Source organism: Tenrec ecaudatus, chromosome 8 (assembly GCF_050624435.1).
Source record: "Tenrec ecaudatus isolate mTenEca1 chromosome 8, mTenEca1.hap1, whole genome shotgun sequence".
Classification (NCBI taxonomy): domain Eukaryota; kingdom Metazoa; phylum Chordata; class Mammalia; order Afrosoricida; family Tenrecidae; genus Tenrec; species Tenrec ecaudatus.
This window is the reverse complement of record NC_134537.1, coordinates 82,137,837-82,165,413: the sequence shown is the minus strand read 5'-3', so window position 1 is coordinate 82,165,413 and position 27,577 is coordinate 82,137,837. Positions and strand designations below refer to the sequence as shown.

The 27,577-nt window shown below is 42.6% G+C and overlaps 1 protein-coding gene across 1 annotated transcript in view; it reads right to left on the bottom strand.

The window, feature by feature from the left end:
- INTS9 (integrator complex subunit 9) overlaps positions 1-27,577 on the bottom strand; it is a 108,568-nt gene that overhangs the window by 50,209 nt on the left and 30,782 nt on the right. Inside the window, exons 3-6 of the mRNA XM_075556452.1 lie at positions 23,587-23,647; positions 15,421-15,483; positions 10,026-10,165; positions 7,596-7,682 (exon numbers count right to left, since the gene is read on the bottom strand). Coding sequence (XP_075412567.1) covers positions 7,596-7,682; positions 10,026-10,165; positions 15,421-15,483; positions 23,587-23,647 — 351 coding nt within the window. The remainder of the gene's footprint in view (positions 1-7,595; positions 7,683-10,025; positions 10,166-15,420; positions 15,484-23,586; positions 23,648-27,577) is intronic.

Below are 27,577 nucleotides of genomic sequence, written 5' to 3'. Positions count from 1 at the left end.
TCTTAGCAACATACAAGCCACTGCTGTACGACAAATTGACAGGTAAGTGGTGAACTGTTCTGATTGGACCGTGCTTTTAAAAAACCCTAATAAGAGCCCTGCTGGCAGAGTGGTTACCCAATGGTCTACTAGCAGCAGGGTCAGCAGTTTGAGACCACCAGCCGCTCCGTGGTGAAAGACAAGGCAGGGGCAGTTCTCCTCTGTCCTATAGGGTTGCTGAGTTGGAATCAATTTGATGGCAGTAGGTTTGGTTTCTGGTAAAGACCTTAGACACGTGTATTACTTTTCTTCAACCATCCACTGATCACAGAGGCATGTTTTAACGTTTTGTTTGGAATAGGCCCAGGCATTTAGTAACACGCACACACACACACACACACACACGTCCAGTTCGTATATGCCTGTAGCATCATGCTTTGATAATTGTGTTTAATAAAGTTAGCTATGGTTTAGTAGCAATACTTTCAGACTCATCCTAATAGTACTTAGTTAATCCCCATACTGTTGGTTATAAGAATCTGACAGATTCTCCTAAATCACCTGACATCAGTATGAATGAGTGAACAGTACTTCTTTATAGTAATTGAGAAAGTTGAGCCTAGCTGATTTGCCACAGCCAAGAAACTGATATGAAAATCAAAAGTCAATTTATTTGACCTCAAGCCCAAAGTGATTCATTTTCTTCCCAATATAAAGCTGACAAACATCTCTACAAATACTCAAGGAGTGTCAGAGGGGCGGGATTTAAACTACAACACACTGGTTTTTTGGTGTGTCTTCTCCCTGCATGCACAAGTACCCTCATTTGAAGCCACGTGCCAACAGCTGCCACAGCAACTCACCCAACCACGGATACATCTTGAGCCCTTTAGGCTCGTGAGTTGGGAAAAGATGATCATATCTGCTACAACAACTTATCTTTAAGTAGAACTGCTAGCTTTCTAATCTCATACCACAAAACAGAAAAACAAAAAGCCCGCCTTACAAAACACAACAATGGCCGAGTTAATCTCTTCAATGCAGTACTTTGCTTTCCAATTCCCACAAAAACCTAAACTGTGAAGTAAGTGTGGGAAAGCCAGGGACTTGAAAATTATATTACAAGGGATTCTCCTTTTCCTACCCTTCAGAGGCCATCTTTTTAAAAAGAGTAAGCTGCAATGTCAAAATTAGGAAGGATAGCCACATAAATCTCAAGGAGGAGTGTCAACTGAGGCAGGATGTCATACAGCTGCCAAAAACCCCAGAGTAATTGCTTTTCTGGGGGTGGTGGGGGGTGGTTTATATGTGCTAACACTAAATCAAATGAGAATTCAAACTAACTCTACATGATTTAGTGGGATTTGCCAGATTCCTATGACCAACGTGTTTAAAAGATTTTAATTTATTGTATTCCGTAGTTGATGGTCTGATTAGTAACTGAAGCTAATCAGATTCTTTAATTCTAGGCATTTATCCAAGAGCTACTTTGAGGATGCCTATGGAATAGCTAAGTACAAGTCCGAAATGGGACTCGAGGCCCAGCCCACACAGGTGTTTTGCTTGGACCGTGCATTGTCTGTTGTTGTTTTTTGAGAACCAACACACACACCCCTGACATTTCAAACATCTAACAGGATTCTTTTGAGCTTCTCTTTGGAAAAAAAAAAAAAAAAAAAGGAAAACTCGCCAACAATGGGCTCAAGTTCCCTGGAGTGCCTGCTGCTCCTGTAGAGGGGCCTGGGCTCACTAGCTCTCAGTTCCCCCCAGCCTACTTCACTCCTTATCTCATATTTTTACAAAAGCTTTTTTTATCATGAATGGGGAGATTTACAAGCAAATCAATTTTCCATTCAACAATCCATACACATTTTGTGTCGTGTCATTGACCGTAATCCCCACAGTACAACACCACTTACTCTACTTCCTCTGTTTCCATCTTTTCTAATCTGAACTTTGTTCTTGGGCAAATGATGCCCTTTTGGCCTCAGAGGGTCCATCATTCTTAGAAGTGTCCTACTGTTAGCCATACAGACCTGTCCACAGACCACTCGTCTCATGGTTAGCTGTACAGACCTGTGCATTGTTGGCTGAAAAGTGAACCACAGTAGTTCAGTTCCAAGTCTGAAGAATGACTATGGGCCATTGACTCAGGAAATCCATCAGTTTCTATCCAACTAGTAGGCTAGGTCATTTTTATGATTTTGAATTTTGTTCTACATTTTTTCTTTTATTCCATCCATGATCTTTTAATGTGACCCTGTTCAGAGTAGTTGGTACTGATAGCCGGCACTATGTAGCTGACCTGGACTCCAGGTCATGGCAGCTGAGTCTCATGTGTTCCATGAGCCCACTGAAGAAACATGCCATGCAGCTCAGATTGTCTTCATTTTTCTTCACTCCAGACAGGGGAAACCAACAGTTCCACCTCAGATGCTACTCACATGCTTCGAAGACTTTAGTTGTTGATAGAACACTCTATTTGTGAATGACATTAAACCAATTGACTTTGGTTGTCCCAAGACTATGGTCCTGAGCCCCCATGGCCAGCGACTCATTCTTCCAGGTGTTTGGTTACACCTACGATGTTTTCATAATTTTGTTCCCTGTATGCTCTATGAGATTCATGAATATATTTGCAGTATATATAAACACATATGAAGAAATATTCATGGGACTAGTCCCATTTTCCTTCCCACATGTGTCTATATACCCACTCATAGATTACTGATATTGTAGCATTGTGTATACACCATATATATATCACCATTTTCCTGTTTCGTCTTTAACCCTTTGATTCCTCCCATGGCCTTATTTTGCCTTCATAATTTTTTGTTGCCCTTCCTTTTATTATATATCATCCTCACCTTTACCCAACTTAATGTGTCTACTTGCTACTTGTACTTTACTCTGTTATGTTATCTGCCCCATCTCTAGAGACATCTGTGTTTATGACCCCCTACTTTTGAGGAAATGGATAAGAAAAATATAAGAATCAGGAAAAAAAATCCAATAAAACCAAACCCATTGTCATTGAGTTGCTTCCAACTCTTAAGCAACCTTACAGGGTAGAACAGAAATGCTTCTCCGGGTTTCTAAGACTATAAACATTTATGAGATCAGACAGCCTCACCTTTCTCCTAAGGAGCAGTTGGTGGGTTTGAACTGCCAGTCTTGAAGTTAGGAGTCCAATGCTTTATCCAACAGTTCCACAAGGCCTATTCCACTTAAAAAAATGTTGACAGACCAGTGTGCCAAGGTAGTTTGGGATACAGATAGCAAGTGGCTTTAACAAAGAAGTGTTAAAGTGATTCAAATCTTTAGCATAGTCATTGTTCAATTAAGCATAAGTATTTCATTACAAGTCGAAATTCGTGGCGACTATTTAGAAAGAACCCTTTCTTCTGATGTCAATTATAAATCACTTTTCAAATTCTTCTATCTTGTCTAATGTTTATGCCAAGTTTATCTAGGAGACAAGAAGAGGACACACCTTTCTTGGCTGGTCTCGTTACCCTTCAGCATGTCTTAGTCAATAATCAGACCCTTCCTTTTTTCTCTCTAGAACTATGGCTCAGCTCATGACATGATACTTGACTAGGGTCTAACCAAAATTTGGTCTACCACTAATCAATTAATTTTCCTCCATCCTTTACCAAGCAAGCTGGCTTTTGCCAGTTTCTGATGTTTTTGTCCACCAGGTGGCAACATAGCAAGCTATAGTTTAGCCTTTTTTTAAAAAAAAAAACCAGATTTTTAAAACACTGGGAAATATCTCTTGGACACCTTCCCTCGCCTTTTCCTTCATCAAATTTTATTCAACCTTTCCCCTAATCTATGGTGACATTTATTTTTTTGAGCTAATTACATTGTAGTGTTTGCTAGGAATGGGAGGTAAAGGAAGACTGCCAAGGACTTTCTTTACCCAAGGTCACAGAAGACAAGGCACATTCCTGTGCCTTGGTCCAGGGAAGTCAGGAAATACTGATTTTTGAACACTATTTCTGATGTGCCAAATTATTTGTGGCAGAATATTATACAGGCTATACATTTAAAAGGAGGCAGCCAAGGTACATGTAGTCCACAGGGAAAGAAAACAATGTCATAAGTTTACTAGGGAAAGAGATACATAGTGGGTGTGGGGTGTGTGGGGAGGGACATACGAGAAAGAAGGAAAAGGGAGAAGATGGTATGTCAGTGGGTAAGAGAAAAGGGAGCAGAGATGGAAAACACGAAACAAGGAGATGAGGGGACCACGTAATACAGCTGATAGACCAGGTAAGATCATGAATACCATTCATATACATATGCAGATTCACATAGGTGTACTCCAGGAAATGTGTCTTAATGTGAAGTTATACAGACACCATATACCCAAAAGAGAAAACAGAAGTATAAGCACACCGGAGAAAATGTGCATAGATAACTATACTCCTCCCCTCACATGCAAGGAGGCCACATACATGCTGGAGGAGGTGTGTGCACACGGGTGGGGTCCAATACAAATCGGCCAAGTTGTCCGAGTCTGAATCCAGATCCTGCCATGCGCTCAGTGAGTGGGCAACCTGATTACTTGTTTGCTCTTTTGTAAAATGGGAGCATTAAAAGATTGCTAACAGATTAAAACCCACCATTGCCACTGAGTTGATCTGACTCTGTGACCCGCCAGGATAAAGCAGAACTGCTCCTTAGGGTTCCTGAGATTTAAAATCATTACAGGAGCCACAGAGCAGCCGGTGAGTTTGAACCCACTGATCTTGACACTCAGAACAGTGCGTGGCACACAGTGAATGCTCCAGCCATTAAACAAGATCAATGACATGCATGCAAGGAGTGCCCAGCCGAGACCCATATACTCACCTCACAACCCTGAAACACCTATTTTCCTATCAACAAGCACACTTTCAAGTAGAATGATGATTCATGTAACCTGAGACAGTCTAAAATTAAGAAAAGGACTGGCTAAGCCATCATGGTGTGAAAGAGAGGTCAGTGGGAGGAGAACTGGAAGAACTTGAACTTAGGTCCAGGTGTATGGACCATATACTGCTCTACAAGTCAAAAAGGATGTTTTTCATCTGTAGCCTCATGCTAAAGCTTAGAGACCGGGACTCCTGTGGTTCAGGGAGGTGAAGGAAGCAGCTGCCAGGGGTATAGAGACCCCAGTAGATCAAGAACGATTGGTGTCCTAAAGTAAGAATTCAAATCAGAAAACAGCAGTGGAATGAAGCTGCCTATGCATTTACTTCACCTCCATAAACTGGTTTCCGATTGTACCACTGAACCTAATCTTCCTGGGATTGCTAATGATTTCCTCATTCCACAGCATGGACAGTATTTCTCTCTTACCTGATATTCCCACCGCATCTGATGCCACTGGCTTCCTTGCATTCCCTTGGCTACTAAGCACCCATACTCAGCTCTCTTCCTCACCTTCCTAATCACTTCTTTTCTGGCCTCTTTTTATAATTCTTACCAAACCTCACACATAAGAATCATCCTCTCACTTCAACTTCCTCTTTAGTTTCATCTCTCCCTTCTCTCTGTCCACCCTAATCGTAATCCAAATTAATTTCTCACTGGCCTCTGAGCTCGCCGTGACCAAGGAGGTTGTGCCTAGCCCATTTGTCCTCATAGTTTTATTAATCTGGAAAAGTCCGCTTCCTCCTTTAAGAGCTACTGTCATCATCATTTCCTAAAGCACGTCTTCTTCAGTAGATGTCTTCCCTTCAGCAGATGACAAACATACTTTTTCTGAATGCCTGTAGTACTGGTCAGACAGCTATTAAAATACATGCCAGGGGGCTATAATCTGCCTGTTTATCTGATTTTCCATTGAACTTCAAAGATAAAGCACCATTTTACCCATTTCTGAGTATTTCTGCACTTCCCCCCAAATTCGAGCTGAATCAAATGTAACCCTTCCATAACATAGGAAAAAGAAAACCTTTAGTTCAACAGTATAATTCTATCGACATAAAATAAACCATTTGATGTGTCTCAGCTAGACGGCCGCCTGTTTATTTTCAAGCCTTTAAGACCCCAGACACTATATCTTTTGATAGCCAGGCACCATCAGCTTTCTTCACCACATTTGCTCATGCAGCTGCTTTGTCTTCAGCGATTTTGTCAGGACAGGCTGGTGTGCTTCTTCCATGGGGGTTTTGTTGTTTCAGCTAGATGGCTGCTTGTTTATCTTCAGGCCTTTAAGACCCCAGATGCTATATCTTTTGATAGCCGGGCACCATCAGCTTTCTTCACCACATTTGTTTGTGCACTTGTTTTCTTCAGTGATCATGCCAGGAATGTGAGCATCTCAGACTGCCGAATTGTTAGAGCAGTGTTCTTGTGTTCAGGGAGTACTTGAGTAGGGGCCACTGTCCATCTGTTTCCTTAATACTAAAGCTATAAATATATGTACATAGATCTATTTCCCCCTCATCATATATAAATATATTTACATCTGTATATGCCTGTATTTAGATCTCTATAAATGCCCTTTGCCTTCCAGTTCATTCCTCTATTTCTTTGTACTTTCCTTTTGTCCCACTATCATGTTTAGCCTTCATTTCAGTTTCAGGAATTCTTCTCGGTTACATTGTTCTTGATCCAGCCCTGCTAGACCTTTTATATCCTCCTTGCTAATGATTTTAGATTACTTGTTCCCTTGGTAGAAGCACAACAGCCTATCCCGACATGATTGCTGAAGACAAAGAGGGTGCACAAGCAAATGTGGTGAAGAAAGCTGATGGTGACCGGCTATCCAAAGATACAGAGTCTGGGGTCGTATAGGCTTGAAGTTAAACAAGTGGCATCTAACTGAGAAACAACGAAGGCCACATGGACAAAGCATACCAGCCTGTGAGATCATGAGGAGTCGAAGGGATCAGGTATCAGGCATCAAATACCAAAAAAAGAAAAATCAAAGCATTGCGAATGAGGGGGAATGTGCAGTGGGGACCCAGGGCAATTGGACATCCCCTTGAAGAGGGGCCATGGGGAGGAGACGAGCCAGTTAGGGTGTGGTGTAGCAATGATGAAACATATAACTTTCCAATAGTTCTTGAATGCTTCCTGCTCCCTACTATTATGATCCCAATTCCAAATCCAGCTGGACTGGAATATGTACACTGATACAGGTGGGAACTGGAAACACTGGGAATCCAGGACATATGAAGAACCCCTCAGGACCAGTGGAGAGAGTGGTGATACCGGGAGGGTGGAGGGAAGGTGAGGGAGAAAGGAGGAACAGATTACAAGGATCAACGTATAACTTCCTCCTTGGGGGACGGACAACAGAGAAGTGGGTGAAGGGAGACTTCAGACAGTATAAGATATGACAAAATAATAATAATTTATAAATTATCAAGGGTTCATGGGGAGGGGAGAGTGGGGAGGGAGGGGAAAAATGAGGAGCTGACACCAAGGGCTCAAGTAGAAAGCAAATGTTTTGAGAATGATGAGGGAAACAAATGAACAAAAGTGCTTGTTACAATGGATGTATGTGTAGATTAAAATGATTTAATTATTAAAAAATAAATAAAATAACCATTTGAGACTATTTGGGAAAGCACAAAGCTCTATGATCAACAAGACGAGAGAGGCGCATTCCTCACCGTTGTACATCCTGATTCTTCCACAAGGAGGCAGACTGAGCCTTTGGCACGCGCTCAGTGAAAGTCACCAGCTCTTCCATGAGGAGCCTGAGCATGAACAGAAAGTGATGAACCACCTTGAAAAGCAGAAAGACAGATGCACCAACACTGCAGGCAGGAGAATCGGATTGCCCACCCTCATCCTCATTGTCTTCTGTTAACACAGACATGTGGTCGCTGTATTAAATAAAGTTAAACGAAAGCCTGGCCTTCCCATAGAATTTCCATGTTCCAAATTCTAAATTTCATGATTTAAATTCCCCCTTTAAAACCAGTTTTGTGCATTTCTTGGCTACAAACAATGACATACACAGGCCTAAGGTTGAACACATCTTTGTTACTAAAAATACAAAAGGAGCAAAAGTTAAATGATGGAAATACCTGATTTGGGTGGCAGCAGGGGTAGTGGCTTTTTAAATTACAGTGTTTAATGGATATTTTTTAAAAAATTTAAGTTCTTGACTTGCTTTTGAAATTAGCTAAAATCTATGTGGAATTTTGACTCTTATGGCTAATCCTGAAATTTAATGAAATAGTGTGCAAAGAGGTGCGCTCTAAAGACTTGTCTTCAAACAAGCAGCCATCCAAGTGAGGCATCAGCCAAGTCCACATGGAAGGAGCATGGCAGCCTAGAGAGACCACAGCTGGATTAGTTGTTCCAAGGGAACCAGGTAGGGGAGGTGGTGGGCAATCAAGAGCCGGCAACAAGGACAAGGAAAGAGAAAAGTCCTGGTGGCCAGGGTTGCACAGCTCTTACAAATATGATATGCACACTGTAGATCGGTGAAACTTATAAATAAATAAAGCTAACTAAACAACAAACAACAACAAATAACCGAAAAATATGAATTCACCGGGAATCACAGTGAAGGAATGCTAAGAAACGCCGCACTCTAGCGCAGCAGTTAGTTCTCAACGCGACCCCTTTGCGGGGTCGAACAACTCTTTGCGGGGTCGAACAACGATTCATAACACTAGTAAAATGACAGTTATGAAGCAGCAACGAAATAATTTTAAGGTTGGGGGTCACCACAACATGAGGAACTGTATTAAAGGGTTGTGGCATTAGGAAGGTTGAGAACCACTGCTCTGGTGGATCAATGGGACACATGATGTGGGGAAATGTGGGGCACAGAACAGTTATAGAAGTCTGGATGGCCAGAGGGAGGATGGCCAAATCCAGCATACCGAATTCCCTTTCAGAGTCTAGTACATGTACTCCCCATGGACCTGAATCCACTCAGAGCTAACATATACATAGGATGTACCATACATTTCTTATCATTTGAATACTAAACAACTTCATTCCCCCCCCCCCCATCTGTTTATTTAGTCCTTAATACTGCCTCTTCCTTCCATCTCTGGAACAGTGCTTGCTCCAGGGTCCCAAGAATTCTAATCCAAGCTCATTATCCTTCTGACTGAAGCTTTCATGAGAAGCTCCATCTCAATTTCATGCTTTAAAGTTTTCAGACTACAGTCTAATGTTTGTAGCTTATACTCTCATCGAAACGGATCAATTATCTTGAGTGTTTTACTTTGCTAAAATGGTCCATCCTCAGATCCCTGGGTGTTCTGAACACACTGCAGGTGATGCAAATGGCGTGACACACAGCCAAATGAATACTTTGTTTTATTTCTAGTAATTCTATCTTGTTAGATATCTAGCACTCATAGCACCTGTTAGACCCCAGCACCCAAACGCTATGTGAATTTCTAAATCCCATATCCTTGATCCTGGCAGCTTCAATTCATACAGCACTTGTCACTTCTTTCAAAGCAGTTCTTTTTCCTGGGATCATTCTCTTCCATTATTTCCACCATGCCCCACCCTCACTAACTGATGCTCTTTGCAGCAACCGGCTACCAGATGAAGACATGCAGAGGCGTGACTGTAATAACAAAGGCAGGGTTGAGAAAGTGATGGCAGAGAAGCCTCTCACTCGCGACTCTACCTTAAAGTCTGGGTTTCACCCCATCATGATACCCATCCATCTCACTGCTCAGCCCTTGCTTTTGACAAGCTGTCTAAGCCACCGACGGGAAGACAATTTGTTAACAAAGCTATGCAATTTCTTTTTTCTTTTCTTAAATCTGCTAAGTTCCCTTTCCCTGAAGCCTCTGGCTGTGCATTGCTGTGGCCTTCCCTAATTGGGATTAGCTGCCCAGGAAAGCTCTCTCTGGAGACATCACCAGTTGATGTAAATAAATAAGACTAGGAAATCCCACTAACTTTTCTGAATCTAGAAAGGTGCCTACACATGCCAATGCTTTGGGTCACCTGCTTGGAAGTAACAACCGGCCCTGGCCTAACCTCTTATTAAACAATCTCTCCCAAAGGAAGGGCACTTTCTAGCCACGTCCTAATGGGCTGAGAAAAAGGATTCTCACCTGCCGATCTGTACAGTGGGCTCGGTGGCATACACGGTGCCGGTGAAGCCAGTGTGCTCAGTGATGTAGGGCAGCGCCATCATGCAATGATAGTTAGAGATGAGGATCACATCGACCGTAGACAGATCTATTAACTCGGTCTGAAAGAAAGGGGAGGGAATGATACATATCTGTTCAGGGCACATCGATCAACATGATGTGACTGAAAAATGACGTTGTCACCTGCAGAGATGTCGCTTTCTGTACTGCAGAAAAACCACGCTTTCCTGCAACACTTCTAGCCTCCCATCTTAGGATGCTTCCTTAACACCATCAGATCGGGGGCAGGGCAGGGCTGCAAGTGATGCGAATGCAGCCAGGCCACCAGCAGCACTCTGGTTTTACTGGGGCACAGTTCAGAGTTAAGACACATGAGGATGAATGGTGACGGGAGGCCTCAGCACCTGGTGCCTGGCAAGAGAATCCAGGTAACTGGAAACGGAGAACAAGAAAACCTGTCCAGATGTACTTGTCTGGAATGCACCACTGTTGCCGGTTAGTGAGAAACAAAAAAAGCCGTCCCAGGAACTCAGTTCCCAAAATGGATGTGGGTGGCAACTTATGACTGGTGTTAGATAGTGGGGCAGTGCCATGCAAGGAAATGAGACCCAACTATTCCAGCCTCAGTCCACCCTTTGACTCCATTAAGGTGATGTGAAAAGGGAAAAGACAGGTTAACAGCTGAGAGGGACAATGCTACCAGTCTTTGGTAAATTTAATGAAAACTTTTATTGGCGAGTCATCAGAATGGAACATTTTCTCATATAGTTCCCAATTTTTTAGGACCTACCAGTCTTTTAAGGCTCAATTAAGTGTCACTTTTTCCACAAAGTGTCTCTGATTTCTACAAAGACAAGCACGTCTTCCTCATGACTCGCAAGGGACTTTATGCATCCTTGTCTTTCGGGGTGTTCCAGCTGCACACAGCACCTCAGGGCATTATCCTGTCTCTCAGTAATTGAATTTCCCTGAGGTCAAGAATCCAGTTGGACTCCTCTCTGCCACCTCCTACTCCTTAGCAGGCCTCAGTGTCCTTTTGAAAATGGAATGCATCTTTAAAAGCAGCGGCCTCTGTGGGCAGGGGTGAGAGACTATGGTTCCGTACCATGCCATCACCAAGGTGCCCTTCATGGAACAATTAACCTTAGAAAACGACACAGCCCACCAAGGGTGAGTGTGTGGTTAAGGCAGGAAGTGCGCTCGTTAGGAGAAAAGGTAGTCAAGCTGTTATCCCCTCCGCAGAGCGGCTGCAGCAGCGCTCCCAAGTGACTTAAGCAGATGAGAAGCCGCAGTGCACCTTGCTGGCTGTCGGTATTTTCTGGTTGAATGACTTTACGTATAAAATAAGTTAGTTTAATAAGGCTGCCGAGGCATTACAGGCTTCTGAGGACAGCCTCTAGATGGGAGGTCATAAGCTACTCACTGGCAGGTTGCACGAAATGCTTCACGACAACAAGAGACAATTTATGCCACCCTCAACTCCAGGCTGAGCACAGCCCTGCCAACGCAACGGCCTACTGACCATTATGCGAGGGGTCCCGTAGCACTGCACTGCACTGCTACCACGATCCGTGACCACTCGAAAGAAGGGTCCCGTAGCACTGCACTGCTACCACGATCCGTGACCACTCGAAAGAAGGATCCCGTAGCACTGCACTGCTACCACGATTCGTGACCACTCGAAAGCCAGTTCTAAACATATCAAGAACCTCAGTCAGAGTAGCAGAGCGGTGGAGCCAGAAGAAAAAGACAGGGGTGACAGTCTAATCAGAGGCGTCACCACCTCTCCTCACACATACAGGTAGTGGGTGAGACGGTGGGACAGTTCTCTAATTGACTGGAACCACCCCACAGCATCCAGATTGATGAGAAATCTGGTGAGGATAGATGAAAGCCGAATACAAGTATACTTAAAGAGGAAACTGTTCGAATGCAAGGGGATGCTGTGAGTTTGAAAATAAGGACAGGTGTGCATCAGGGTTGTATCCTCTCACCATACCTACTCAATCCGTGTGCTGAGCACATAAGAGAAGCTAGCCTACATGAAGAACGTAGCACTAGGATTACACGAAAACTCAGCAACAACCTCTGTTATTTTGCTTGCTCGAAACGAAGAGACCTTGAGGCACTTAATAACGAGGCTCAGATTTATAGACCTCAATGTGGATTACCTCTCAACATAAGGGAAACAAAAATCCCCACAACTGACCAATCAGCCACATCAGGGTGAATACACGCAGAAAAGATGGAAGTTGTCGAAGGTTTCATTGTACTTGAATACACAATGAACATCAATGGAAGCAACAGTCGAGAAACGAAACCACGTATTGCATCAGACAAACCCACGAAAGACCTTGAAGTAGTTATATAATTGTCCATTTGAGAGGATTATGAGTGAAGGAGTAGAGTCTAGTCTGCCAATCAGATCACAGCCAATGAGGCTTCTTTGTGGGCATGGTCTTCTCCTGAAGATTCTGGGAAATCCTCCAAGGTACTTCCTCCTTGGAGGTGGGAGACTCTCTGCTAACACCCTGCGAGACATTGCAGCTGACAAGACAGATGGGCCCACCCTGATGCAGAGACCCCTGCCAGCGCTGAGATGTTTCCAATGACACTGGATCCAAAGATTTCCTACCCACTGCCCTGTGATCTTCTACATTCGGTGTCATTGCACGTGTTTTGTGAGTCTGAAGAGGACTTTATAGATTGGTATCAGGCATATGGGCAAATAGCAAACTTATAGACTTAATCTGGACTGGGCTGGGATGTTTTCTCAATGTTCAATTGCTCTTGTACATAAATCTCTTTCTTATACACATATGTGTGTCCATGGGTTTGTTTCTCTAGTCTACCCAGATGAACACAGACCTCTTCTTTAAAGTGTTGCAAGCAAAGATGTCACCAGGAGGCCTAGGGAGCACCTGACTCAGTATATTCAAATACCTGCTGCGTGTTCCAGCAGGACCACAAAGAAGGAAGAACAAAGAGGCCGGACGCCGATGCATTAAGGTGGGTGTGAGAGTACTGAAGGTACCATGGAGCCCGAATAAACCAATCTGATGTGAAAGAAGTGCAGCCAGAATGCTCTTTAGAAGCAAGGATGGCACAATTTCATCTCACGTCTTTTGGACATGTTATCAGGAAGGGCCAATTCCTAGAGAAGACATCAGGCCTCATAAAGTAGAGGGTCAGCAAAAATCAAGAAACCGTGAGCACAGTGGCTGAAACGATAGGCTTTAAGATAGCAATCACAGTAAGGGTGCCTGAGGGCTGGAGAGTGTTTTGTTCTGTTATATAAGTTCACTATGAGTGAGAACTGACCCGATGGTTCCTAACAACATATATATTTATATTTAATTACACATAGCAACACTATATACAATTTCATTTTGTATAGCCATTAAGAGTGCTGACGTAAACATTTTTCATTTTACCTGAGAAATATATTTCATATCCACACTTATTTGTAGACTCAATCTTATGTAATTACATACACATTTTCATTCAATAGAATCCAATAAATAGCATTTTAACTTTTTTTTAATTTAATAAATCTTTTTATTGGGACTCATACAACTCCCATCACAATCCATACATACATCAGTTGAGTAAAGCACCCCTATACATTCGTTGCCCTCGTCATTCTCAAAATTCGCCCTCCACTTGGGTTCCTGGAATCAGCTTGGTTTCCTTTTTTTCCCTCCTCCCCCTCAGCATTTTAACTTAAAAATATATATATATCAAATACATCAAACACTTAAATCCTATTGATCTTAAGTTGGGTCAAAATAACTATAGCTTATTGGCTGGGTACCATACAGTGCTAGATCTGTGAGGAATACAGAAGTATTTAAGGGAATTATACTAGATTATAAATTCCAAGAGGACAAGGGCTGTGTCTGGTTGATTCACCCATAGGTCATCAAAATAACTAGATTGTTTACAACAAAGCAATGAGATGCTCTTGCTTCTACTCCCTGTCTATTTTCTCCTGATCATATAATGGCCAGCTCAACTTTAAAACAGTGACACTTACTTCCTTGCAGGAAAAAATCTTGTTTGAAAACTCTTGCATGCCATAGAACTCTAAATATAGTGACAAACCTTTATATCTGAGCAAAAAGTAAATTTGAAATGGCTGCTGTCCAGTTTAAAAGCTTAGAATCCTGAGGCACATCAGAAAGTCTTTAGAATACCAATTCATAAATTCTACACTGCTGCCCATAAATGGAAGGCTATAGGAAGTGAGCGTCATATTTGGTGAAGAGAAAGTAAGCGTAGTACATGGGATTAGGAATCTTTGAGCAGATGGGGAACTGCCCCACTGATTCCGAAATGACAGTAAGTCTGACAACTGAAGCTCCACAGCACCAAGGGGGAGGGCAGGATTCTTGGTAACACCCCACCTTCATGCTTCTTAGTTCTGTATCTCAAATTGCTACCACAGTTACAAGTCCTCCACTTATTCTGCGCGCGCACGCGCGCGCACACACACACTTCCAAAAGTTCATGGTGGAAAAAAAAACATGGAAAAATGGAATTAAAATAGAACTTTCTTGGGAACTTTTGGAAACTCCCTCATATTTTGAAGAGAGGAGGAAAAACAGTTACAAGGTATCAAAGGGGATGAGGGAAAGTAAGGCAAGTGCAATTGAAATGTTCTTTAACACTGAATTGTGAAAATAATTCCGTGGCTATTGTAATGCCCTGGGCGGCAGCTTCTCAGTGACTTCCTCAGGAACCCTGGACTGGCCACTGGCTTCCTTATATTTCATCTGCCTTGTTCAGAGCCCCACCCGAGGCCACTCTGGGAATTAGGTTTGTCAGCGGAGACTGGCTGGTTTCCTTTCAAAGGACTGGAAGCATATGTCAGCATCCTTTAGAACTATGAAATTGCACCTAAACAGTTGAAACAAGTCTCACTGTGACAACATGCTCGTGGCAGACAGATATTCATGACTCAGCTCAGAAACCATATAAGATTCAATATATTTAAGGCCCGCAGGAATTTTAAATATTTTATTGGCATTTACTGGATAATTTCCACGGTCAGCTACCCATTGTAAGCAAGATATGGTAATCTAAGCATGTAGGCAATATCATTATAAAACTGGAAGGTCTGAACTAATTCCCTAACTTGCTTAAAATTTTAACAGAAGTGTTACTGGGGCTTTACAGACAGGTGCAGGAAGAAGAGTGACTTCAATTATTGAGAAACAGTATAAAAAACTCCTAAAAGATATTTTCACTAACTACATGCCTGAAAGAACAAGCACCTTAAAGTTATTTCTCGATTTCATTTGGGGAGGTTCCAGGATGCACTTCATTTCCACAGTAAGATTAACTTTAATCTTACCTCTGGTAAGCAGAATTCAGGCACAGAGTCCACAAATACATGACCCGAGCACTCCTTTAGCTCCTGAAAGAAATCAAAGAAACCATATATGTGGGAAGAAATATCCAGCAGACATGACAGCCCCAAGTTTTCACCCCCCAGTTATTTGGTTTTGTTTGGGTTGCTCCCAAACTCTGCAAAAGCCAAAGGAAGCAGCAAGGTTATTTGAGTCAGCTGCTCCTGGTCCGGCTCATGAGGGAAGGGTCTTCCTCAGCAATACCAAGCTGCCTGGTGGCAGGCCCGGGAACAGAACCCCTATTCCTCGATGGCTCCTCAAAGCAGCCACGCATGGGCACCAACTGCTCCCGTAACCCAAGGGCCAGTGGTTTACAGACAGTGTCTCTATGCGTGGACTGGCAACCCGAACATTAGCCAGGGGCGCCGACTGAAGTACTGGTTTCTGGCCCCCACCTCAGGCCTCAGGGATCAGAAATGGTGAGAAGGCAACCATGGAATCGGTGCTTCTAATAAGCACCGCCACGGACTGTTACGCAATCATGTTAGGCCCTACACAAACTGCCCGGAGCCTCTTCCTTCTCCTACCAATTGGGGACAGGGCCACATAAGAGTGGGTGTGGGTGAAGAGTAGGCATGGGGCTAAAACCCCCACCACCGTGACTAACAATCTTTGCTTTTGAAAAACATACAAGCTATTTGGGATTTTAAACCAAGTGTATCCTTTCAAGGAAAATACATCACAGTGCAATTCCCTACCCTACCCATGATTCAGTCTCTTTAAAATGCTTGTTTTCATCTGAAGGATCGCTGGTGGTGCAGTGGGTTCAGTGCTGAAACATTAACTGCAGGGCCAGTGGTGTGGCCTACCTGCTGCTCTGAGAGAAAGATGAGGCAGTTCGCCTCCCCAAATTCCCGGCCTTGGAAACCTTATGGAGCAGCTATGTGGTATCGTTTGGGCTGCTCTAGAAGCAGATCCAGAGAAAAATGGTTGGGGGCAAGGAGTTTAAATGGATGTGCTGAAAACACAGCAGGAGGAGGGGGAAGTGATAAAGGAAGGTGGCTGATAGAGAACACATTATCGAGTCATATACTAGTCTAAGCCTATGGCACTTTTTCCTTTGAGGACATGATTTAAAAAAAAAAAGAGTATCAAGCCTACATCTCAGAGTTATCCTACTGAGGGTGAGGGTCTGAGATAGTTTTATAATCCTGCATTCTATGCAGCTTGTGGAAACAGCTCCCAGGTGCAGTGAGACATGTATTGGCAGCAGCCCGTCTGACGGAGCACGATGAAGGGGGCTGCCTGCTGCAGTGCCTGCAGACGGCCACAGGCCTCTGGTCTTCTCTCAGACATTCTATGCTCATCGGCAGAAAACACGTTTACAGCAGAACATGAGCCAACTCAACAATTTCTGCAGGTACAACTCAGTGACACTGAGGAATAAGTTTTTCTTTCCCCCCCCTGAACTGTCTCTTTCCCAAGAACACAAACTAAGGTATTTTTGCCATTTAGGCCAAAGTTATCTATGACGATGTAATAAAACCAGTCAAATATATAAACTAGACGACACCTCTGTCCAGAAAGACACAGGCAGTTACAAATTTATTTCAGAGCATTTCCATTAGTGTGACAATGGTGTGGAGACTATTTTGATCTCCTCTGGCTACTCAAGAAGGGAGAATCCACCTCCCCACCTGCTCAAGGCCAACTGTCACAGGCAAAGGTCAGTTATGCCTCCACACACTATCTATCCTCTTTTGTCCTATTCCGACTCCAACGGTTCCTCCCACAACACTGTAACTTTCCTACTCGGATCAGTAATCTATTGAAATGGCAACACAGAACTTACAGATAATACTCACAAGAATGGGGCTTTATTAGGAAGTTACCAAGTTACCACAAGTCAGGATCAGAAAACATTAAGGAAGCCAGCCTGCTGTTCCACCTCACGGTCTCACTATCTCCCTGCTTGGCTGCTAGTCTCAGCGTGGCTCTTTTGCTCAGTTCCCCAGTATCTGTGCTGCAGCCTCTGGTCTCAGCCTCCATCACTTTGGGTAGAGAGGAATCTCAAATGTACTCTGCTAATGGCTCTTCTTCCTTGATGGTCCTGGGAATGCTCTGTTCCTGCGTCTTACGTTGTTCTCTTATAGTCTCCCCAACAGACCAATGCTGGTAGTATGCGACACAGCCTATCTGCACAGTCCCACGCAATCATGTCGTAGGAGCTACAGACAGTGATAGAAGAGTCATTGTGAGAGACTTCACTTCATGACAATTAGTCATTGGATAGGTACTTACATGTCGTATATACTCGAGTATAAGCCAACCCGAATATCAATGGAGCCACCTAATTTTAATCATAAAACTACATAAAAATGTGCTGAAAAACTCAGCTTATACATGAGTATATACAGTATATTCACACACACACACACACACACACACACACACATATATATATATATATATATATGGTGCTTACATATTAGAGTCTGAATGATTTTACTTTTTTTTCTTTTTTTTGGTTTTACTTTCAATTTACATCTGGAAAGCAGGTGTTAAATCTATGTTGGCATTTGACTGTGTGGATGAATGGATACTAGTACAAAGAATAAAAATTACAGAATACTTCATTGTGCTCCTGCAGAAACTGGACATAAACCAAGAGGCAGTTACTGAACAGAACAAGGTAACAGTTTAAAATCAGGATAGGTGTTCATCAGAGTTGTGTCCTTTTACCATACTTATTCCATCCGTATGCTGAGCAAATATCATTAAGAAGCTACACTACATTAAGAAAAATGCAGCAACTTTCTTTGCCTACAGTGCAGAGGACTTGAAGCACTTATTTATGTAGATTCAAGACTACAGTCTTCAGTATAAATCGCATCTCCACATTAAGAAAACAAAACTCTTCACATCGGGACCAATAAGCAACATGATGATAAACGGATAAAAGATTTAAGTTGTAGAGGAATTCATTTTACTTGGATCCACAACAGGGAAGCAGCAGTCAGGAAATCAGATGACGTACTGGACTGGGCAAATCTGCAGCATAAGACCTCTTCAAAGCATTCAAAAGCAGACATGTACTCTGAGGACTAGGGTGTGCCTGACCACCTTAGTCATCAGGTTATTTTCTTAATCGTTTTATTGGGGGCTCTTACAAATCTTATAAAAATCCATCATTCAATTGTATTAAGCATACTTGTACATATGTTGCCATCATTTCCAAAACATTTTCTTTCTACTTGAGCCCTTGGTATCAGCTCCTTTTTTCCTCCTGTCTCCCACCCTCATGAATCCAGGATCAATTATATCTTATTATTGTTATTTTGAGTCTTACACTGTCCATTGTCTCCCTTCGCCCATAGTTCTGTTATTTGTCCCCCTGGAGTGGGGGGGTGCTATATATCCAACTTTTTGTTGGTTTCCCCTTTCTCCTCCTCCCCTCCCTCCCCACTCCCACCATTCCCCTGCCCTCATGATATTGCTGCTTCCTTTCTCGTCCTGAATTCCAAGTATTGAGGGTTCTTATCTGTGAGGACTAGCTGGATTTGTAAGGCAGAACTTGGTTGTGGTGGGGAGGTGGTGGTAAGGGAGCATTCAGGAACTGTCCCTTCCTGTAACCCTTCTGTGGGGGATGGCCAATCGTCTATAGATGGGCTGCGGGTCTCCACTTCAACTGCACTCTTTCACCTCAACATAAGCCAGAGTATTTTCAGTGGTCTCATATGCACGAGAAAGCAGGACATTGAGTAAGGAAGACTACCGAGGAACTGATGCCTTTGAGTTATGGTGCTGGGGAAGAACATTGAAAGTCCCGTGGACCGCTGGAAAGACAGACAAATCTGTCTCGGAAAAAATACAGCTGGATGCTCCTTAGAAGCAAGGGTGGTGAGACTTTGTCTTGCTTTCTTTGGACATGTTACCAGGAGGGACCAGTCCCTGGAGAAGGAGGTCATGCTTGGTAAAGGAGAGTGGCAACGAAAAAGAGGAAGCTCCTCACCAGATGGGCTGACGCTGGCTGCAACCCAGGGCTCACACACAGCCATGACCGGAGAGCTCACACACAGCCATGGCCGGAGAGCTCACACACAGCCATGACCGGAGAGCTCACACACAGCCATGACCAGAGAGATCATACACAGCCATGACCGGAGAGCTCACACACAGCCATGACCGGAGAGCTCACATACAGCCATGACCGGAGAGATCATACACAGCCATGACCCGAGAGATCACAAACAGCGATGACCGGAGAGATCACACAGAGCCATGACCGGAGAGCTCACACACAGCCATGACCGGAGAGATCATACATAGCCATGATCGGAGAGATCATACACAGCCATGACCGGAGAGCTCACACACAGCTATGACCGGAGAGATCACACAGAGCCATGACTGGAGAGGTCACATACAGCCATGGCTGGAGAGATGGTGCGGGGCCGGCGGTGTATTCCTTTCTGTTACACAGAGTCACTCTGCGCAGGAAACGTCTCCAGTGCACCGACCAACGACGATATAGCTTCAAAGAGTTCATGGAGAAACGGAACGTCGAGATAACAGTTTTCCACAAACTTTTGAAGCCCCCTCAGATGTATTAATTTCCTTTTGAATTTTACTATCTTTGAGAGCCTCGTATTGGAACCTTGCTTATTTCCGGTCAACCCTTGTTCTTCTCTTTACAGGACTGTTAAGCAGTGATCGGCTGAGTCAAGAAGATTGAACACAGTTCTTAATTACAAAGTACATACCAGGTAAAAAGAAATGAGCAGTTATATTTAACAGAAGACTCCCAGCTCCCTAAGGATGCGGTTAAAAATGATTAAAGAGAAATTATGGAACATTTCGCAGCTTTGCCTGCTCTTAAGTTGGCTATGTCACTTTCTTCCCCGTACTATCACATCAGGCCACATCAACTTTCTGTGCTACTCTCCTCTCTGGGCGCTCATCCTGGCCTGGAGAAGCGTATTTGCTATTCCAAACACTTACAATGTCACTGTGTTTTATTCACCACTCCCTTCTAATGAAATACTCCCACATATGCATGCAAGTCATTTCACTCACAATGCCCTGGTAATGGGATGCTTCTGAGCCTTTCTAAGGGAACAATGATTTATAGCCGCAGGAGAGCTGAGCTGAAATCAGGTGCAAGAGTTCCTGAATGTCACATAATTTTACCAGGAGTTACAAGGGAAATCTGGTTTTAAATTGCATTTGGCTGGGGTGCTCTAGGTTGGGGTGCTGTTACAGGAATTAATTCTATAAAAAGAACACCTCTTTATTTAACAATATCTATTACAAGAAGGAAAAAACCTTATTCAGATGAATCATTTTAAGGCTCTTTAAACTCCTGATTTAGTTTTTCGATTGTAAAATTATGAGAAGAATGATTTAGAGGGGTGGTGGCTTGGATAAACAGTTCTTAACCTTCCTTTGTTTCTAATCCCACCCCCCCCCAGTATAAAACATGGCTAAATAATAGTTTTAAATATTTTTATATCTTTGATCCCTAACTTACTTGTCTAAAACTGTTCTAGGAAAAATTACTGTGGTGAAAACCTACTGTAAAATAAATCCATTAAAGTACAGACACACACACGCCTTAAAAAAAGAAAAATAAGTCATTTACTTCAGGTCTAGTACGTTGATTTGTAAGGTCATAGTAGGACCCAAACCCACGATTCCTTGAACTGCATTCCATTTTTTAAACAACCTATTGTAGACCACTCGGAAAAGGCTGGAATGGAATCACACAGCTTATTGTCAGGAAGGCCCTCTAATCCGATGTACCTAGGACAACATGCCTCCTCCAGCTCCCAAGAGCTTTAAAAGTAACACCACGGCTCCTCAGTCTATTCTCCACACAGCATTCAGAGTATCCCAACTAAACAGACACAGCCGCTCCCCACCCCAGCCCTGCCAGTCCTCCATGACCTTTCGGGACTGTTAGAATAAGGCCCCAGCTCTGATCTGACTCCTCACTGAATCGGGGTACACAACCCACACCCTTGAGTGTTTTGAAGATAGAGCTTCTTCTAGTCACAGAGTTGGTACAGCTTCACAATGAGCTGGACGGAATCCTCTAGTAAGCATCACCTTGGAAACTACCATCATCATCCTACCAATAAGAATTTTATTTCCAAACCCCACCACGTCAAGCCCAGGGGGACAAACAACAAAAAGTGGGTGAAGGGAGACAGCGGTCAGTGTAAGACATGAAAAAAATATATAGCAAGTGTTCATGAGGGAGGGAGGGTCGAGGAGGGAGAGTAAAAAATGAGCTGATACTAAGAGCTCAAGTAGAAAGAAGATGTTTTGAAAACGATGATGGCAACAAATGTACAAATGTGCTTGACACATGGTTGATGTATTTGATATTTTTTTTTAAGTTAAAATGCTATTTATTGGATTCCATTGAATGAAAATGTGTATGTAATTACATAAGATTGAGTCTACAAATAAGTGTGGGTATGAAATATACTTCTCAGCTAAAAAATATATACCAAGGGTTCATGAGGGAGGGAAGGTGGAGGAAGGAGAGTAAAAAAATGAGCTGATACCAAGAGTTCAAGTAGAAAGAAGATGTTTTGAAAGTGCTGATGGCAACAAATGTACAAATGTGCTTGACACATGGATGGGTGGATGTATTCTGAAAAGAGCTGTATGAGCCTCCAATAAAAATATTAAAAAAAGAAAATGAATATGGCAACATGCCATATATACGCATGTATAAGCCGACCCGATTATCAGTGAGGCACCTAATTTCATCACAAAAACTGCATTAAAAATGTGCCGAAAAATTTGGCTTATACATGAGTATATATGATGTGTACAATTGTGCTTGACACAATGGATGTATACATGGACTGTGACAAGAACTGTAAGAGCCCACAATAAAATGATTTAAAAAAGAATTTTCTTTCCATGATGATAAAATGTACTTGCAGCAGAAAGAAGTATTTATTGGATTTGTACACCAGAGCAAATAGGTGCACCAAGTCTGATCACCAAAATTCCCTAAGAAGCTCTTTTTCTTTTGTTTTTAAAAAAAACCTCAAATGTATTGCTAGGGTCTTCGGCACTTAATGATTATTGTAGAGAGTTTTTTTTAAAGAAAGAATATATGAGGGGGTACCCTCTCCAAAGCATGGAATTGCGCTGGGTGGAGCGGAGCTTTCAGAGTATGCGTTTTGCCCTCTAGGTGAACATCGAGCCACTCATTCTGTTAGTGCACCCAGTGGAGCTGCCAGGGAAGGTTCTCTCTAAGCATAAGTGCATTTTTCATAAAAGCAATTTCACTTAAACCTTGTTTTTTGTAATGGCCAATTTAAGAGAACAGCTTGCAGCTGTGAAATTTTTGTTTCCTGCTTGGGAAAAATGCTGCAGAAACTGTAGTGATGTTGAACACAGCTTACTAGGACAGGGCTGTGGGAAAAACTCAAGGGTACGAGTGGTTTTCTCGTTTCAAAGGAGGTGAAATGTTAACTGATGACAAACCTCATTCTGGACCTCCGTCAACTTCCCCAAAGGACAAAAATGTCAACTTGTAGTGCATTTGGAGCTTGTTTCACCAGGTCAGACTGCTAATCAAGCTTGCTATTGAGAGGTTCTGAAAAGATTGCAGCGTAATGCTGTTCAACGAAAAGGCTTGATTTGTGGCAGACGGGGGACCGGTTTTGCCACCACCACAATGCACCTGTTCACACAGCCATCTCTGTGTGCCAGTTTTTGGCAAAAACTGCATGCCTCTCTTGTCCCACGCACCTGACTCACCTGACCTCACTCTGTGAGACTTCTTTCGGTGTCCACAAATGAAGGGGAACATGAAAGGACAGCCATTTGATGACGTAGAAGAGGTGATGATAAAGACGAGGGAGGTGCTGTCAGCCATCCAAACAGATGAGTTTGAAAAATGTTTCCAAGAATGGCATCGCAGATTTGACAAATGTTTTAAGTGTAATGGAGAGTGCTTTGAAGGTGATAAGGTTGTTTTGTAAAAAATTAAGATACATAGCTTTAGGGGAAAGAAAAATAAATCCGTTTTTGGGGGGTACCCCCTTGTATATGAAAAATCAGGGGCCACTGGTGACACTGCTATAGCATGGCTCCAGGATGACATGACATGGCTTTGTACTGGGAGTAGATACCGTTATCATTACCTTGTCCAAGAAAGCGTTTCCATCCTTTAGGGACCAGCCAGGAAGATTAGACAGCCTGGGACTGAAAAACAAAAGATTAAATTACCCTAAGTAAATTACAGTAATCCTCAGTGATCTCATGGTTTCTGCACTGTCTCCATGAAATTGATTGAAATTACTGGCAGCAATGCTCACCCAAAATTCTGACCTAGAAGATGAAAAATTTACCAGGCCGAACCAAGCTGGTGATGTTGCCAGTCCCTGAGGAAGGGCATTTTACTTGGTAAAGTAGAGAGGCGGTGACAAAGCGGAAGGTCCTCCACAAGACGGATTGACACTGTGGCTGCAACAACGGACAGGAACAGGAACAAGAACAATTGTGAGGATGGAGCAGGACTGGGCAGTGTTTCATCCTGTTGCACAACGTTTGTTATGGGTCAAAACCACCTCAATGACCCCAAACAACAACAAGCAACAAAGCTGGCAATGGGAGGATTGCTGAGGTCCAATAGTTTAGTACTGAGAAAATAAATAGGATGCTATACAGAAAAAAGACAAAAAGATGCCAGAGCATGTTATGGATTTCCAATCACTGTCTGTGGCTTCATTTTGTTTATTTCTGTGACAGACAACCACTCTGAAGGGTGGACAGAATGGGTGCAAATCACAGCGTGGATGAGAAAACAGACCCTAGAAGGTGATGTGGTCTGACAAGAACACCTACCTCATAGCAAGTTCACTACTGGCTGGAATTCACTGGGAATAAATATATCTGACACACACATGTAGAAAATCACCTGGATTCACTGCTTACCAGCGCTTTAATCACTTTCTCACAGGTGGCCTGATTTTCCTATTTGCAAAGTTGAAACTTTCCCCCCAACTCTTATAAAATGGCACCGTAATATCTAATTTAATAATTTCCAGAAGGTGAAGATACATGATCAAGTGCCTCAGAAGTCATACACTGTATATACTGAGTCTAAGCCGACCCGAATATCAGTTGAGGCACCTAATTTTATCACAAAAACTGCCTAAAACTGTGCTGAAAAACTCGGCTTATACATGCATACATACGGTACTTTTGGTAATTTCAGGATCTAGCTGTTTCTGTGTACAATTAGTTCACCACAATAATTATATAGGAGGGAGGAAATGTAAATATTTCATCAGGGAAAAAAAAGTTCCTAAAAACAAGTATAATGACTATGGAAAAGTATGGAAAGAGAGAAAGAAAAGTTGGATGGTAAAAGGATTTTACAATTTCACAACAAAAATGTTCCTATCATCACAAACCTAATTGCTACTAACTTTCTTATGTCCTCATTCCAAAATAATCTTCACATTCCAATTTTATAGCTATGAAATTCAAATAGAAATATAATTATGTGACTATCTGTCAATCTTCTAAGAAAGGTCAAAAACCAGAATAAGATACAAAGGAGAGTCAAAAAGTTTCATGAAAAAACATCCCATTATCTCTCAATTCCATTTTCCCTGAACTCTTTCTTTGGAGCCCCCTTATGTACCCATTATCTAATTGCAGAAAACACTTACAATTTGGTATTTCGATGTGTTCTTAGGTGCCGTGGACACATTCCAAATGAGATTAACTACCATATCCCCTTATCTAGAGTCACCAACTGTTACACTTTGCCTTTACTCATCACAATGCGAGAATTTTAGCTTTCATATTTGAGAATGAACATCAGTATTTGGAAAACCAAATTTGGTTGGTTTAAATTATACCTAATAAATGCTTACATTTTTAAAACTCTAGGGATCTTCTGCGCTAGCTAGGGGGTGAGGGCATCTCATCACCGCTGGCATTTTAATCCCCGGCCATCTGATTTCACAGCCACAATTTCTCTTTCCTTCTACATGTCTTACTTCTTGCAAAATGCCCACACTGTCAAATTTGATTAAAAAACAAAGCATTCTAATAAAAGTATAATGACAAGTCAATGCGGCTACTGTCTCATTGCATGCATATTAACTCTCTAAAGCAAGGTTGTAAATATCCCACTTTCCTTTTCCAAGGGAACCAGATCAAAGGACATGTATTATGTCTGCTTCCCATCAGACACAACATAAATCAACCTTCAAAATACAGTTAGTCGACTGATTCATTTAGTTGTTCCCAACAACTGATTAGAGCTGGCAGAGGGTTTAGCAGACTGTTTCTAAAAGCAGCGTTTTCAGTTATTAAGGGATGAACACTTGGTAACACTGTGGCCGGACAGGCTTCTGTGGTGCACCGGCGTTACCTTGGATCAACATTCCTGGTGGATGGGAGTGAAGCGTCAAAGTGAAACATGGACGAATCGTAACAATGACAGAGATAAAGCAGCGCCACGAAAAAGACGTCTTCAAATAGCAGAGGGACACTGACTATCGAGATGAATATTGTGTTCCACTGACTGAATGACTGTACCACAAAGAGTACATGTGAAGCGATTATTTGTTCTTATTGATTAAAAAAAAGTTGATTTTGTGAACAAGGAGACATAAGATTCTTCCATAAAAGTTTAAGTGAAACATGAAAAGCTGCTAGAAAAGTCACAATTTTAGATGAGCACATCTTTAAATCTACTATTTATCATTTGTTTCTTTAAAAAGTACAAATTACATGGTGTGTGAATTATATGTCAATAAAACTATTTTAAAAAGGGAAAAAATACAGAATGCCATTTAAAATGTTGTGGTCAAGAAAAAAACATCCATACAAGATATAATTGTCTGGATAATACTGCTAGATATGACAGTGAATACAGTAATCCCACTCTAGAATAACTCACTGCCATTGAGTTGATGAGACTCAAAGCACCCTGTAGGAGAGTGTAGACTTGCTCCTGTGAGTTTCTGAGACTGTTAACTCTCTACGGGAGTGGAAAGCCCTGTCTTTCTTCTGAAGAGTTACTGGTGGTTTCAAACTGCTGACCTTGCCGTTTCAAGCCCAACTCGCAACCCGTCAGGGCTCTTGCAGTATAGACTAGGTAGAGAGCAAGCACCATATTCACAGACTAAGAGTTCTGACAGGAGTAAGCAGGTATCAAAGGTCCACACAAAAGTGGCACTCACGACAGTTCGCACTGGGGTGGGAGAGCAAGTAAGAGGAGTTAGGGTGAGACGATGGAGATCTTTCCAGAAAGGTAACAAAACCCTCATCATAATATTGTAGGGGAATGAGGTGTTCCTCTTCACTAATTCACCTGTGAATCCTGGCGTGTCAAGCCTTCAGTTTGATGCTGATGATGCAGTAGTGAGCAAAACAAACTTGTCCCCTGGAGAGCTAGGAAAGACAGACCAAGTAAGGCCACCAATAGAGAAGAGGCTGTTGAAAATGATAAAGCAGGATAATCAAGGACCACAAGGGTTCCAGAAGGAAGGACTAGTCTAGACAGCCACATGCAAAGACTTCTGTAAGGACCTGTGCTTAGCCGAAGTCTGAACAGTAGAAAAATCAAGGGGAAATACCAAAGGACAGGATGTGGGAGGGGTTGAGAAAGAAGACAGCTACAAACTGTAATGTTTCCCCCCAGTCATTCTCACCACTGTTCAGCAGGAGTGTCGTATATAAGAGACTATTTAAATGAAACTTCAAAATGAGGCCCTGAGCCCCACTAATCAAACTAGCCTGCCACCTGTACAGAAATTATGGAGCCATAAATGAATCCGAGGGATGCATGCCTGCTAAGTGTGCTGCTTAGTGGAAGGCGAGGTGAGGCAGAGGGAGAACAAAAAGCCTGTGGCCTGAAGGAACAACTTATGATTGCTCTGAGGTAAGAGTCAACAAGAGCTGAGTCTCTGAAGGAAAACAAAGGGCAAGAGGCAGTTTATATGACACTACAGGGGTAGTCACGACAACTACTGAACTTCGATGATGAACCGTAAACCGAACCCACTGCCCCTGAGTCAATTCTGATTTATAGTGATCCTGTACAGGGTTTCTGAGGCTATAAATCTATGGGTGCAGATAACCTCATCTTTCTCTCAAGTAAAAGCTGGTGGA